The 16,973-nt window shown below is 30.4% G+C and overlaps 1 protein-coding gene across 3 annotated transcripts in view; it reads left to right on the top strand.

Annotated features, from left to right (window-relative positions):
• LOC129988164 (uncharacterized) overlaps positions 1-16,476 on the top strand; it is a 94,280-nt gene extending 77,804 nt beyond the window's left edge. For 2 of the 3 annotated variants that reach the window (XM_056096317.1, XM_056096316.1), the window contains exons 3-4: positions 5,775-5,871; positions 13,638-16,475. In XM_056096317.1, coding sequence (XP_055952292.1) covers positions 5,775-5,871; positions 13,638-13,798 — 258 coding nt within the window. In that variant the 3' untranslated portion in view covers positions 13,799-16,475. Of the gene's footprint in view, positions 1-5,774; positions 5,872-13,637 lie in introns of all 3 variants that reach the window. The other variant, XM_056096318.1, reaches the window with a different exon arrangement.
• Positions 16,477-16,973: the final 497 nt, after the last annotated feature.

The raw sequence follows: 16,973 nt of genomic DNA, 5'->3' as shown, positions 1-16,973 counted from the left end.
CTGAATCAGTGATCTCAGAGCTTGGCGACGAATTTGGTGACTTTGGCGACAAAATAATACTGGAATCTTCCAGAATTTTGGCGATAGAGATAATAGGAACTGATAAAGGTCAGATTGTTCCAAAACCTTCTCTGCCTGATTCCGGAAACTATAAAAGGTCGGCAGCTGGAAGCAGCTAAAGCGAGGAGACTGTGGAGAATTGCAGACGTTTGGAAGGACCGTAGAGAGTATTCTCTCCTCCTGCCGCCAAAAAAATCACCGCCAAAAATCAAATGTTTAATATTTTTCCGAAATTATCAAATTTTTGAAAATATATATATATATATAAAAGCTGAAATATAAAGCTGAATTTTCTCATGATTTTTAATTAAAATTCTAACTAAAATTAAAGAAATTTTTCCCCTGAGATGTTAATTTCTATCTTTCAAAATATATATCTGTTGCTCTTGTGACTTATGGCACTTTACAAGCCCGCTGACAGTTAGTTATCTGTTGTCAATTTAAGCCGAGTTCGAACCTCTTGTTTTTTCAGTAGCGCCAACTAGAGCCAAGAGTACGACTTAGCTATTTCATACGTTACATTCGCTTCCACAACCCCTTTTTACAGGGTGGGGGGCGCATTCACACACCTCACAGATAGAACACAGAAGAACAACCATGCCGAATTGGGACTCGAACCCGATATGCCCAGATCATGGGGAAGACTCGTTACCCTTATGGCAGGACGCCTGTCAAACTATATATCTACAAAATTTATAAGCTTTGAGTGCAACGATAAATCTTGTAGAGCGCTATACACAGACACACGTGCGCTTTTATTATTAGTTTCAATAGAGATGACAGAGCTAATTAAAAATTTATTAATTTAATAAATATTATAGTTAGCTTCAGTCTTATAGTATAATATTTAAGTTTCTCTGATTTTTATCTTTAGTTCCTCAAACAAATCTTATGCAATGATTAATTAATAATTTTTGAATGTTAATTAAAAAAAAAATTCTACGCACATTTTAATTTTGTAATGTCAAAATTCAACTTCTTTAAGGAACATTGAATAATTTCACGATATTTAAAAAGATTCACTTCAGAGCAACTTTAAAATAGCAGTACATTGATGAGTGTTAGCAGCAAATATTTTGAGATGGAGTTGTGGAATTCTAAGAATTTAATAAATCGCTTGAAAGCAAAATTTTTATTTTGAAAAATGAGTATCGAGCAATTATTTGAAAAATTATAAAGTAATATTATAAATTAAACCTTCCCTGGCGCTATAAAGCGCATCGGAAAAGATCCATACTAATCGATATTGTTGATATAGAAGTATTACTGGATGGTTTGAAGATTTTTATTTCATAATTGGATGTCAAATATTTAGTTTTATTATTTGTTTTTTGTATGATTACTAGTATCATATGTGTATTGTGTTTCAACAGCAATAGATTACTCAAAGAGAATAAGAATCATATTGATATTCAAGGATTGAAAATGGTAGTGTAAAGTTTCAAGAGAATTTTCATGCAACACAAAGTTTTTGTAGCACAACATCTTTTTGATGTAAAAATGTATCCAGCATTGTCGGCTACCATTTAAGAAGCTCATGTCCGATGCCTCTCCGTCTATTCAGACAGACTTACTGAATAAATTTTGAAAACGGGCTTTTAAATGAACGTCACAACAAGTAGTTATTGTGATATAATTCCAGCATGATGATACTTTTGTTTCTATTGCGATGCTGCGATGTACCGGGTTTCTACATGTTACAAGCTACTACATTTGGATAGTGATGTACCGGATATCTACATCCTACAGACGTTACAATTGGACAATGACGTACCGATTATCTGCATGCTACAGACATTACAATTGAACAATGGTATCGTGTACCTACGGATACAGACGTTACAATTGGACAATGGCGTACCGATTATCTCCTTGCTACAGACATTGCAATTGAACAATGGTATCAGGTACCTACGGATACAGACGTTACAATTGGACAATGACGTACCGACTATATGCATGCTACAGATATTACAATTGAACAATGGTACCGTGTACCTACGGATACAGACGTTACAATTGGACAATGACGTACCGACTATATGCATGCTACAGATATTACAATTGAACAATGGTATCGTGTACCTACGGATACAGACGTTACAATTGGACAATGACGTACCAACTATATGCATGCTACAGATATTACAATTGAACAATGGTATCGTGTACCTACGGATACAGACGTTACAATTGGACAATGACGTACCGACTATATGCATGCTACAGATATTACAATTGAACAATGGTATCGTGTACCTACGGATACAGACGTTACAATTGGACAATGACGTACCGATTATCTGCATGCTACAGACATTGCAATTGAACAATGGCATCGTGTGCCTACGGATACAGACGTTACAATTGGACAATGACGTACCAATTATCTGGATGCTACAGACATTGCAATTGAACAATGGTATCAGGTACCTACGCATACAGACGTTACAATTGGACAATGACGTACCGACTATATGCATGCTACCGATATTACAATTGAACAATGGTATCGTGTACCTACGGATACAGACGTTACAATTGGACAATGACGTACCGATTATCTCCTTGCTACAGACATTGCAATTGAACAATGGTATCAGGTACCTACGGATACAGACGTTACAATTGGACAATGACGTACCGACTATATGCATGCTACAGATATTACAATTGAACAATGGTACCTTGTACCTACGGATACAGACGTTACAATTGGACAATGACGTACCGATTATCTCCTTGCTACAGATATTACAATTGAACAATGGTATCGTGTACCTACGGATACAGACGTTACAATTGGACAATGACGTACCGACTATATGCATGCTACAGATATTACAATTGAAAAATGGTATCGTGTACCTACGGATACAGACGTTACAATTGGACAATGACGTACCGATTATCTGCATGCTACAGACATTGCAATTGAACAATGGCATCGTGTGCCTACGGATACAGACGTTACAATTGGACAATGACGTACCAATTATCTGCATGCTACAGACATTGCAATTGAACAATGGTATCAGGTACCTACGCATACAGACGTTACAATTGGACAATGACGTACCGACTATATGCATGCTACCGATATTACAATTGAACAATGGTATCGTGTACCTACGGATACAGACGTTACAATTGGACAATGACGTACCAACTATATGCATGCTACAGACATTGCAATTGAACAATGGTATCGGGTACCTACGCATACAGACCTTACAATTGGACAATGGCGTTCCGACTATCTGCATGCTACAGACATTGCAATTGAACAATGGTATCGGGTACCTACGCATACAGACGTTACAATTGGACAATGACGTACCGACTATATGCATGCTACAGATATTGCAATTGAACAATGGTATCGGGTACCTACGTATACAGACGTTACAATTGCACAATGACGAACTGGGGTCTACGTGTTCATTATTACTTTTGGACTAACAAGACCCACTGCATCGGCCGGATCTATCCCTTTTTTTTATTTATATTCGTTTGAGGGGTGGAAGATCATTTGTCGAATATCAGATTTTGTTATGGGACATGTATAGAGTGTTTCTGAATTCCAAGTACAATCTTGGAGGTAAGGTAAAAATCATCAATAAATATCACGATCACATAGGAGTGCAAGCTCCCAAGTAGATAGGTGGCGCTGTAAGTCAGCTTTCGGATCAGTACGTGCGGGTTTCTCATTGTGGCCGGTGACTGAATTAGACATTGTTTCACTGACGCCTAGCTAACCGGTATCCATTTTGAAAATGTTCGATAATACCCTACGGCGCAAGTCTCAGTCGTATGCCGATGTGCAGAATTTCACCTGCTCTGATGCTTCTAACCATTGTAATGTGTGTATGTAATAAGGCACTTAATACTGTTTTCTGTGTTGTATCCTTCCTTTGCCTTGGAGAGAATTTGAGATCCCGTTTTCCTATAATTCTGATTTTTATTAATGTTTTCTTCCTCCCCTCCAAGATAGTACATGCAATTAAAAAATATCCCGTACAAAAGCTCGCAGACTCAATTTTGATAATTCTCTATTAACTCTGTCCATTTCGGAAACATATCTATTTATTTATAAATATTATAAATTGTTCAATTATGTGTATTCATTGTTCATTCATTGTGTACTCTTGTACGATGACGTTCCTAGCTTCTATATTGTTATACAAATCAGACTATAGTAGATCGACGTTTACGCGTCTTTCAAAGGATTTTTATATAACAGTACATAAATATAAAGATGTATAATTGAGATTTTAATAAATGGTTTTGATTATTCAAAATTTAATGTTACTAATGCAAATGCACTTAAAAATAATAATTTTAAAATAATCTAGTATGTTATCACGAAACATTTAAAGCAATAATAATATTTTAAAATTGAAAATTTATCATGAAAAGGCAAAAATTATATCTTTATTATACATATTTTTTATACATTATTTTACGTATGCATCTTTTTATATACATACTTTTTTATATTTTATATAAACTTATCTTGAGTTCTAATCAAATATTTCTTATTTTATGATTTATTTACGCAAGAAGGCGTGGTATTTAATAATAAAAAGATCTTTAATAATTATTTTACATACGATAATGTGCGAGTAGAAAACACAATTTATGAATCTAATTAACGCAACGTTTTTTTTTTTTTTTTTTTTTTCCTCTCTAATGTTTTGACAAATGAAACAGGCTAGATTTTTTTTAATGGGTCTTTAATGGAAGTTAGGATAAATTCTTCACAATCATAAGTATAATTAAATTTCAAATTCGTAAAGCCTTTTTTAATTAAAAAAGTTTATTCTAAAATGATGTATAGAATATCATTAGAAAACTTTTTTATAGATATATATGAAGCGATTGCTAAAAACTCCTCTTAAATTTCTTGCACTATTTTGAAAACAGGTCAAAGGAAAGCGAAAAAATTAAAATAGCGATATTTTGACTTTAAAACATGATTAATAATGTTGCCATGACGTATCAGTTTAGAAATTTAGGAATACCAACTGACTCTTTCACAGAAACAAACAAACAGATGAACAAGAAGAAAAATTGTAAACAGTGGAATGCATTTGATTTAGTTGCAAAACGTAAATGTCGCATAAGTAAAACACTGGCCGTTCACAATTAACGCATTTTAAATACATGCAAACATTAAATACATTAAATATTACCTTAACAATGAAATTATCCATTGCAATAAAAACAGATTTCATAATTTTCTTTAATAAAAAATAGAGACATGTTATTTAACTAAGCAGGTGAAAAAACTCTACTGTACATTGACAACAATTAATTGCTTGAAAAATTGAATGTACGAATTTATATAATAAACTTATAAAAGCCATTTGATTAAACATAATGAACTCGCGTTTTTTCCCAAGACATCCTATTTTGTTTAATTTTTTTATACATGATTTATTAATGTTGGAGCTTATTTAACTATCCTTTTCTCCTACTGATTAATAGATGCTCCCGAAATTGCTTAAGGAAGATCCTAAATTTTTCCTATAGTTATTCGAGCCTTTTATCTTATCATTACCGCTATGCGTGAGTGGCAATTCGATTTTCATTACAGAACTGAGATTAATGGTCGCGGAATCCGTGATTTATGTTCCGATTTTTTGGTATTCAAATTTACCCTCAGTATTATTATTATTATTATGCTGATTCTCTTCTATTTTCCTTTGCAGCCTTCTTTACCGAATCACCGTCTCGTCCCACAGCGAGTTCTGGAAGAATCGAATGTCGAACAAAATTTCCCTCACGAAATACGCCGTAGGTCTTTGTGTAAGTAATTGATTTGTTTTTGCTGTTTGCGAGTGGGGTTTGCGCAATCCACAAGTGATTGATTCTGTTAGTTCTTTCGCTGTATTATGGGATATTAGGATAAATATGCCCTGTTGATTTAGTTTTTGGATGGAAGAATGGATTGATGCCATTGTTTAGCGTTTTGTTCTGGGATGACTTAATTCTATACGAGGCGTCTGGTTTTGTTTATCACATTAAGGCTTATCTGATGTTCTGGTTTTTTAGTTTATTAAATACACGCGGTGTCTTTGATTTTCGTGTTTGTTCTTTTTATTTTATCTCAACCTGTTTATTTAGGATGTTTAAATTTTAAAGTTTATATGCAGAATTCTTATGTATTAAATTGTAAGATATTAAAAACAAAAAGGGAAAATAATTTAAAATTTCTTGCTTGTAAAAAAGTATTTGAACCCCACCCGAACATATATATATTCCACTAATATTTTTATATCATCCAAAGGAATAAGTAAGTGGAAAATTTATTGAAATGCAGGTCCCAATGATTTTCTGTGATTACTTTCATATGTTAGTCTAATTTTTAACTACATCTTAGTAATAAAGAAACCCGAACGAAAACTGTATGTGCCATGAATAAAGTTGGACTCTGCAAAAACTGTTTTGTAATGTATCATGCATAGATATGTCTTAAATAATGTTGGATATATATTTAATGGGTAAGAGTTTCTTTGCAATAAAATTGTTTTGAAATATTACAAAAACTAGAGACTCAACTTTTCACTGTATTTTATATGATCACCTGAACTCCAATGGGACACATGTGTCCCATTTAAAAAGACTACTGCGACACATATGACCCACCTTAAAAATTGTACCTATAGTTAATTTTTATTTTTATTTTAGTAGAATATAGCTATTTATTCTTTATTTGACCCATTAGAGCCCTAAATTATCTTAATTTTGGAAAAGAAAAAAACTGGCATTGAAAGGGTTAATGGTCTAAAATTCGACCTCGAGAATCTAACCTTTAAATGCATAATTATTTGTTTTGAATTTAAAAAAAATCGTTTAGTATAGGAAAATAGTCATAGGTTAGGTAAAAAAATAAATTTAAAAAAACCAGGTAATAATATATTATGTTTATTTTGAAAAAAGTTGTATGTAGACTTTTGGCAACATACAGTATTTTCCAAAAATCTAGCTTATATGTAATATAATTCTCAAATACAACATCAAACGGTGATAACTTACCTGACAAAAGATTGATCATTCCTTTATAGGGAACTCGATAGTAGAAACTGTCACAGGTAACACACTCAATTTCATCACCAACCACATTCAAATGTTAAAAAACACGATGCAACTTACCCGTCAAAAATGATGTCAACTTTTTTCTTTCATACATTATTTATTGTCTATGGTTATCAACGGTTTTTTGAAACTAAGTGGAACTGGATGTAGACATTTTGCAACAGTATGAATTTAAGGGTTAATCCTATGCTTCCCATCAAATTCATTAATCTTTGTAAGAAGTTGTATAGGTTGGCATTGGTTCTGACAAATTTTTCAATCAGACAGTAACTTAGGTGCTTCAGTTCCTTATGTCACACAAAATGGTGTATCTTGATTTGTTATTTAATTAATAATTAACCAAAATAATTAATTAATCAAATTAAATTTATCTAATAAGCTAAATGAATTTCGTTTCTTAATCCAATCTCAATCCTCAAAATATTTTACGATATCATAAGTAGGAAAAAAAAATTGCCATTTAAAGGGGTTAATGGATCTAATTTTTAGACCCTCTTGCGTTCGCAAAACACATTTTTGCAATTATATCTGCTTTCCTATCAACACCGTTCTTTAAGTTAAATGAATAAATTTGGTATATTGTCTCTAAACCAATTTTTTTTTTTATTTCAATCAAATTTTACCCGAATTCATTCATAGAATGCCTATCTTTCTGGCTGCCCGAATGCAAGTGACAATTACAAAACGCAAAGAGCTATATAGATAAAATTTGTACTAATTTTCATCTATATACATTATGATATCTGTACATATCTATATATATCTATATGTTACCGTTAAAGTATGAAATCCGTTATTTTATAGAATACCTAGTTATTCCATGAAATAACTGATAGTGTCCGTTAAAGTGTAAAACTCTCTTGTATTTCATGGTTTAACTAGTTATTTCATAGAATAATGATCTGCAGCCCGTTAAAGTGTAAAATAATCTATATCATATATCTCGCACGACAAATACATTTACCTTCCACCCCTACTGCATTTATGTTTTTGTTTGTTTGTTTAAGAAATAAAAAATGTTTTTGTTTTAGAAATAATGTTCTTTGTAATTCCAAGTGTCATTTTAGTAATCCTTGTTGTAACAAATGATTTTATGGTACGTTTCCATAAATACCATTTACATGCTGCATAAATTAGATAAATTGCTTCTTTTTCATTTTAATTGTCTATCATTAGTTTAATTTCATTTTAGATAAATTGTTTATTTTACACTTTAACTGTCTCTCATTAGTTAATTTATAGAATACCTAGTTATTTCATAGAATAACTAGTTAAAGTGTCAAATGAATAACATATTACACACTTCAACGGACACGATCAGTTATTTCATGGAATAACTAGGTATTCTATGAAATAACTGCATTATATACTTTAACGGTAACATATATACATAAATAGCATTTTAAGTGTTGATTCATATCAAATTGTCTATCAACTCCATTATGGAGTTGACCGACTATCGGTCAATATTTTTTCATACATGTTAACGCGATAGCTCAAAAATGCAATGATGTGAAAAAATAAAGTTTAGTATGTATGATTTTATTATTAAAATTGTGTTTTTGTTTCATTTGGAAAAAAGCGTCCAAAATGTATATTCGAATTTTTTTTTACTTAACTACTCCCGCACTAAGCATTTATCGACAAGCAATAGCGAAAGATCGCACACTAGATTGAGTGAAAATACTAAATTCACCCCAAAGATGTATATTCCCTAATTTTTATTCGTCAATGTCATGTGAGTCATTCGCGATCTTACCCAATATCTTTTTTTTTTTTTTTTAATGCAAAGAGAGAAAGAGGAATATCACTTTTATTACAGAGTATGTTTGAAAGTTTTGAGGTGATCACTTCAGATAGTTTTTAGAAATTACATCAAGAGATTTGATATCCTCCGAAATAAAGTTCCCAATAGACTATATTTTTTTAATAGCAGAATTATTCTGTTATTAAAAAATTATAGTCTTTCTCTGCCTCCCCCTCTAAGAAATATTATTCATTTGTTCAGTGTTAATTATTAAATAAACAGTTAACAATGTAAGCGGAACCACATTTTTCAAATCAAAAGGTTTAATTCGAATCTGAACAGAATTTTTTGGCCACATGCGATTTATATAAGCTTTAATGTCAACACTAAGCATAGTGTTACGAAATTTTCAGGGTTCGTTTGGATAGTGGGGGTTATATGGTGTGAAGAACGCTCAATCATCAGGCGGCAGTAGAAAATAAAACAACGACATTTATTTACACGAAGACACACGGGACAGCACAAAGACGACAACTATATACAGCATAGAAGACGATTATCTTCAGCCGAGACGTGCAGCATACAACAGACTCTACTACAGACAGTAGCACACAGCTTAGTTCAGCACTAACTTCACTCCGTCGCTGCTCCGCTTATCTCTGGAAGGCCAGTTCTTTACCGTCGATCCCGACTACTCTTCAACTCAACTGGTTCGCAACTCAATTCACCGTCGATCCCGACTACACTTCGACTTCACTGGTCCACGACTACTCAATTCACCACTGGTTCACAACTACTCGGCAGCGGCAGGACTGCTTCCTTTTATAGGTCTCAGGAGGCGGGGCTAGAAGTCTCTCAACCAATCAGGAACGTTCGAGGCGTTGCTCGGTTCCTACTGGACGGATCGGGAAAATTCTCGATGTTTCGGGTATAATCTATTTTGTCGCCAAATGGTCGCCAAGTTTGTCGCTAAGCTCTGGGACCTCCGATGGAACCAACTATGCTGGGAAGCCGCATCACAGATTCGTAACAATAGCTTCTGGATAAGTAAGGGAAGGAATCACAAAATAGAAAATCTATATACAGTAAATACTTTCTAATTCGATACATATTTGACTGGATACTTGATAAATTATGCAGAATATACCCGAACTGTAGAGAATGATATTGACATCACATGATTATACAAGAATATATTTTTCTACGTTTGGGAACGGAGCGAAAAATATGTTACGATGTCAAGTAAGATGAAGTTGAAGAAGCAAACTATATACTAAAAGGGAAAAATTTCAATAGGAGAAACTGACTCATTTTTAAATAACAGATAAGGGCCAAGAGGTGTGCCGAATTAGTGTAGAATTTGAGAGAGTATTTTATATTTGAAACTAGCCGCTTTCGAGATCAGTTGATTCGCCGGGATTATTGATTTCGTTAAATTTCAAGTAATTTATGCATAGCTTGCTATTCAGGATTTTCACCATAAAACATAAAATTCTGTCGGATATGAAAACCATGCTGTTTTTATAGCCTTACACCTGTTCCTTTTATGGTGTACTTCAATTTTCTTATTGCAGTCGAGTCCCATATCATCGTAGTGCAATTAAAAGCTTATCTGGAAATTTATTAAAAGTTGTAAATTTTCTTTTACAATATTATGATTTCACTCATTGATTCTTCATGTAAAATGAGTCGATAATTTTCGGAATCCTTTTTCCTTGCCTTTTAATAGTAGAAGAAAATCATGCGATTAAATATTTGATGAAACAATGAAAACAATTTGACTTTCATTGCAACAATGAAACCTATATTATGTTGTTGACAATAAAATTGGCTTCATAAACAAGGGAAATCTTAAATTTTAAAATGGTGTAAGAATCATTTTAAGACAAAAATAATTTTGAAGGCAAAAATAAAAACAAAATCTCGTTAAATTTTTTAATAAAATCTAATAAATTGCTTCGAGGCGCTTATTCTCATTGCCAAAATATTTATGTGGAAAGTTTGGTCCGAAGTCAAAAGTCTGTTCTATAGAAACGCATACAACTATGCAACTTTATTATCAGTAGAAATAAACTGTCTGGAAACGGAAATTTAAAATTCTAAATATCTAAATGCTTGTTAACATTTATATATTTAGAATTTTAAGATATAACGATGCTACGAGACAATAAATATATCACATGCTTGTATTTTGCATGTATCTTATTCAGTAATTTATGTGATGGGAAGAAGATTTAACACTTTGACTACTGCGCTAAATTTCTTACAATGTAATTTATATGTTATAATCCACTATTCACCAAGGCAGTCAAAGTGTTAAAACTACTTATGAGGATTTTTTTAGTTTGTTCTTGAACGCTTTCGTACACTTTTTATAATTTTTCTCTAAAAGATTAATGCAATATCTAATTTGTTTGTCTTTTGACTATAAATTTCGTAGGTTAATAGATCAATTAATATAAAACCATGTAGATATTCACATATCGAAAATATTAGCATGAAATCTGATTCAAGGGAAATAAATAGATAAACATATTATGTAAGAATAAAACTTGAAAGATAAAACATCCTGTTTTATCTTTCCAATTTTGGTGTATGCTACTACTAAGGGCCAAGTTCGCATTTTTACAATCAAATTTTATTTCAGGGGAAACAAAATCCAGTATTTACAAACAGTATTACAATAGATATAACAAAGTTATATGTCCAAATATCTTCTACTTTTTCCCCTTAGTTCCTTGACGCTTGAAATTTTTACAATCTCATCACAGCGGGCGAAACTACCTCGCTTCAGAGCTTCAATGTTCTTTTGTTCCTCGTGCCCAGATGGATTTTTCCCGCTCTTTTAACCAGAAAGAACTTCCCAAAATCAACTACTTCCTCTAAAATAAAAATGAGAAAAACCCTCAACCAAATCCTACTCTGCAAACCAAAACAAAAGATTTTAAAGAAAGGAAAGAAACGAAAAAGAAAGTGAACTCTCTATTTCGTGTTTCAATTTTATTTTTTGTTTTAAAAAGGCAAATAAATAACCGTAAAAACAAGTCGTAACATGTCTTGTTCAAAGTCATAGTACGTTTTCTATTCTTCTTTTAAGCCCACGATTTTGTAGACGCCTCGACAAAATCGTTTGGTTTACGTCGCTTTTTCATTTTTTTTTCTTTCTTTCGGTCGTTCCTTTCCTGATTCTATTTATTTCCTTTGTAGTAAAGCGCGTTGCTCGTGCGCTGATTCCGTCCGACTTTTTTCATATATTTTTCGTTCTTGTTGTGACAACAATGTCCCATAGATGCCGTTTGAGTTTTGTGGAAGGAATGCCTTTGCATAAATTCGATGGGTAAAGTTATTCATAGTATAATTTCACCGAGCAATACTATGGACTGCCATTTCAGTCAGAAATATGATTTTTTTTATTTTGTTATTTTTTTATTTATTAAAAAAGTACGATAAAGAATGGCATTTAAAATGGCAATGGCATATCGGAAAAGATTAATATTTTTGTTAAATTCATTTCTTACGAATATTCTTTTGAAGACTTATTGTATACAAATTTCCCAGACTATGAGATAAATTTTCAACCACTAATTTTTTTATTGAAAAAAAAAAATCAATCACATATTTAGAAATTTATTTAGAATATTAGTTTTATTGAAAACCAATATGTGATGTATTTCTAAGGTATTTTTTAAAGAAAATTCCATTGGATAATATTTTTATATTTTAAAATAACACTAAAGAAACTTTATTTTTTTAAAATTATATATTCATGTAAACATATTTTAGCAGTTACGTGCCCAAATAGAAGAAAATTTAGAAAATTTGAGGAGGCATTTTATGTACAAGAAGCAATGATAAAACAGGTGTCCATTTACATCGTGACACAAGAGAAAAAGAGATTTTTAATAGGGATTTCTTTGGCACATGTAAATCTAGGATAGAGAAACTTTGTTTTTTTAAAGAATATGGTAAGCATTAATGAGTTTTATCTCTTCACTCGGAGCGTGTGAAAATGTTGAGATGAGCAGTTTTATAGAGCGCGTGTAGAATTAATTAAATTTAAAAAGTGGAATTGGATCCGGAAAAAAGAGAACAATTTAGAAAGAAGTTAATATGGATTTATTTAAGATAAAAAATAGGAATTAATTAGGATTTAAATTATATTAAGAGATGTCATTACATTAATTTGTAAATAGTTTCATGTATCGTTAATATATGTGGTTTTTATGCAAATCTTCAATTTTTGTCTGATGCTGATAAATTTTGGCACATATGTTTTTCAAAATAAAAGGATGCTTATTGTCAACTTTCCAGAATAAAAAAATTAAAGAAATTATATCATAGCTTTAAAACTTAAAAACTCTAATTGTTTTCTGAGATAGAATTGGAAGTATGAAGATATAGATAGAAAAGTTGAGAAATGCATAGCACATGTTCAGAAATATATACATTCTTTAAAATACCATGAGTTATATGTTTATCAAAATTTGAGTACTATGAATAATATATCTTAAAAATATTTTATTGACTGAATTAATTATTTTAATAATTATTTAAACTTTTAACAACTGTTAATCTCAGAGAAACAACTAATAGTCAAAGACTGCTAGTATACAAGATGCTTTTTTTTTAAATACGAAATGCAATAAGAAGAAGAATTTTCACTTAGCTCAGCTTTTCCACACTTAATATTTTCTGCTATTTATATATAATTTTTCCTTTTCTCTTGCAGCTGAAACTCCGAACCAAGAAAACTTCATCCTCCAAGAAAAGCACCTGCGTTACCTTATGTCCAGCACAGCGGAACAACCTGACAACAGTAGTCAATCTTCTACTTTCAACATATGGCTCACCATACTAATAGCTGCACTAGCAGCTGCCATCTTCTCCTGATTGTTATTGTTCTTCTAAAAATACTGCATTGACTGACTGCCATTTCCTATCTTTTCTATTCTCCGTTTTTCTCCCAACTCCGATTAAATCCGCCGAAGAATTGTTGGCCCACTTTCTGTTGAGGAATGTTTTTATCGTTTCTCATTCCTCAGAATACTATTCTACTTACTTTTTTTTAAATGAATCTCTTGTATTTTGCAATATTTATTTTGTTGGTAAAATAGGAAAGTAGCGAAATGTTTGTATGATTTCAATTTTTTTGTACTGGTTTGATGTTTAAAATAGAATTTAATTTAGTGACATTTTGATAGAAAATGTTAGTAATTATATAATTTAATTTGCTGATAGTTTTTATTATTTTGATCTTTCCTCTTTCGTTAGAATTTTTTAGTCCTTTCCACCCCACCCCCCCCCATTTTTTGAATTTCTTTTATTTAGCGATTATTATTGACGAAATGGCAACACATATTTAATATTTTGAAAGTTTAGAATGATTACAATGATTTCATTTTGATTATTTGCTATGCAATAGGAAGAAAATAATAATAATAAAAAATTTCGATCAACAAAATTTTGATAGAAAGTTGTTGGTATTTTCAATAATTTAATTTTTGGTGATTTAATTTGTTAATGATTTTCATAAAATCTAATAACTCAAAAAATTTAATTTTTTCATTTTTTTCAGTAATTTTTTTCAATAGTTTAGTAATTATTTACTCGATTCCCTTTTTTTAAATTTTTGATTCATATCCACTTTTGTTTCATGACATTATTCTCTAGAAAAAAACAGTTTACTAATGTTAGAATTGCAGTTTCTCTTCATCCTAAAACTGAAACGGTTCTAGTCCTAATTAGATTCTATTTATGCTTAATTATGTCAAGAGAAAATTTTACAAGCCCTTTTTTGAAGAAATATGTTTCGGGTTAAAAAAAAGAATTAGGATTTTTTAATAAAAGAAATGACAAATTATAATTATTCAACTAATCACTTAATATTTTCCTGTAAACATTACCCATTTTAAAAATCTGTGTTACAGTTGACCGTTTTTGTTTTTCCTTTTTCAAACAAAAAAATGCGAGTCACAGCCTTTACTAGCATTGAAAATCTTATTTTGGAAGAAGATAAACTTCTTAGAATTATGCGGATCATAAATACAATATTGTTGTACTAATTTAATCTGTAAGAAAAAATTCCATTGATCAAAAAAAGTGTGAATTAGTGACTAAAAATAATACAGTCGAACCTCTAAACAACGAATTTTAAAATTACCCAAAAGAGAAATTTGAGATATAGAAATTTCGATAAATATAAGTGCCAATGACCAGAAATAAATATTGCAAATATTTGATTACTTTTTGAACTTTTTTAGAATCGCTTTTGTATAATTGATTTTTTGGAGTTAAAGAAGGCTGAAACAAATTAAAGCATCAGAAAAGTATATTTTATAAATGCATAATAAATGATTTTCCAAATCCGTATTACTTGCCAAAATTTTATACCTTTTAAAATCAGTTCTTAATTTTTACTTCCACATTCTTCATTTTTTATTATGCTAAACTCTACTTTCACATTTTTTTACGATTTCCAATTTGACACTGCATGTAGTTAAAGAAATTGAAAGCTAAACTGAATTTAAAGTAAAAATGTCTGTCCAAGTTAGGATTTTGATTCATAGAACAGGAGTTAGAAAACCCTTTAAATAAATAAGCTTGTAAAAATTGAAAAAAAAAAAGTCGTTTTTTAGAAAGTTAATTTATGTCATTAAAACTAGTCATTTACATTGACTTTCTGTCTAATAATATGTGCAATGTCTATGTAATTCAGTATTTAATGTAAAAGACAATCCTGATACATCTGTTTTGTTCAGACGTTTTGTAATAATGTCTCATCATATTTATTAATATCTGTGGATTGTTTTCTCTTTTGCATACATATGAATGTAGATTTAATACTAAGTCTAAAAGAAAGATCTTTAAATAAATTTAAAATTAAAATGGGAAAATTTCTGTCAAAATGTATATAAAGAAACTGTGTTAATAATTACGAGAAATTTGATCAAGCTTACAGAAGAAGAAAAAAAAATTATTATTTTTGATTATGATTATTCTATGTTTGAGAATCTAAAGCAGTGATAATTTTATGTTTTTTCATGATATATTATGTATTTATGGACTTGGATTTTCTGCTGTAAATAGTTAAATATACTTTCAATTCAAAATATGCTTGTTAATTCATAATTTTATTTAATCGCATGTTATTTAAGTGTTGTTAAATTAAAAAGATCAAGGGACACTAAAGATTCTCATTTGGATTTAAATAGGGACTTTTTTGTTGGCCAGTTTAATTATATATTTATCATTATTCTATTTTAATTGTCATCAATAATTTAATTGCAAACCATCGAAACAATTTGGTATTATTTCTGTTTACAAATATTTTGTTTTAAATAGTGAATTTTATATTAATTTTTTTTCTTATTAGAATAATTATTTTAATCATGCGATTTATTTTTCCACATTTTTTTGCTTTCAAAAGTTATGCGACTAGTATAACCTTTGAAATATAAAAGAATGTAGCCAATTTGTATGTTGATTGTGATACAATAATTATATAATAATATTTTTTTTATTTTTTCAACTAAATTAAACGAAAATTATTATTGAATAAGGATCATATTATATATATATATATAATCTGCTCAATTTTATTGCTCAATATTAAGTGAAAATTGTGTAATGAATTGAATTGTTTGTGAAAATATATAAATTGCTTTTCTTTTATCATAATCTTTTTTATAGACAGATATATATTGTAAGTGGCTTATACTTAAATTGGAATAAAGAAAATTATTATATCGCATTGAAGTTACTGATATTTTTTACAATGAATTTTGATGTTTTTTAATTTATTACACAACTAGCAATACTCGTATAGTATTACCCGTGGCATAACATCCAAAAGGAAAAATTAGATTTTAACTTAAGTCTAGCATCCACCCGATGTGACATGGGCATGTCACGCAATATCAAACAAACATAAAAATATATTTAAAAATCATCAAAAGTAACTAAAAAACAATTTTTTATAGCATACATTCAGAAATATTTGGACTGTTAAAAGGTAAAAATATGATATATTTATAGACAAAACAATTTACTAAAAGTATACAGTAGA

The sequence above is a fragment of the Argiope bruennichi genome, chromosome 10 (assembly GCF_947563725.1).
Source record: "Argiope bruennichi chromosome 10, qqArgBrue1.1, whole genome shotgun sequence".
In the NCBI taxonomy this organism is placed as follows: domain Eukaryota; kingdom Metazoa; phylum Arthropoda; class Arachnida; order Araneae; family Araneidae; genus Argiope; species Argiope bruennichi.
Note: the sequence above shows the minus strand (reverse complement) of the source record. Positions and strands in the feature narration are given on the sequence as shown.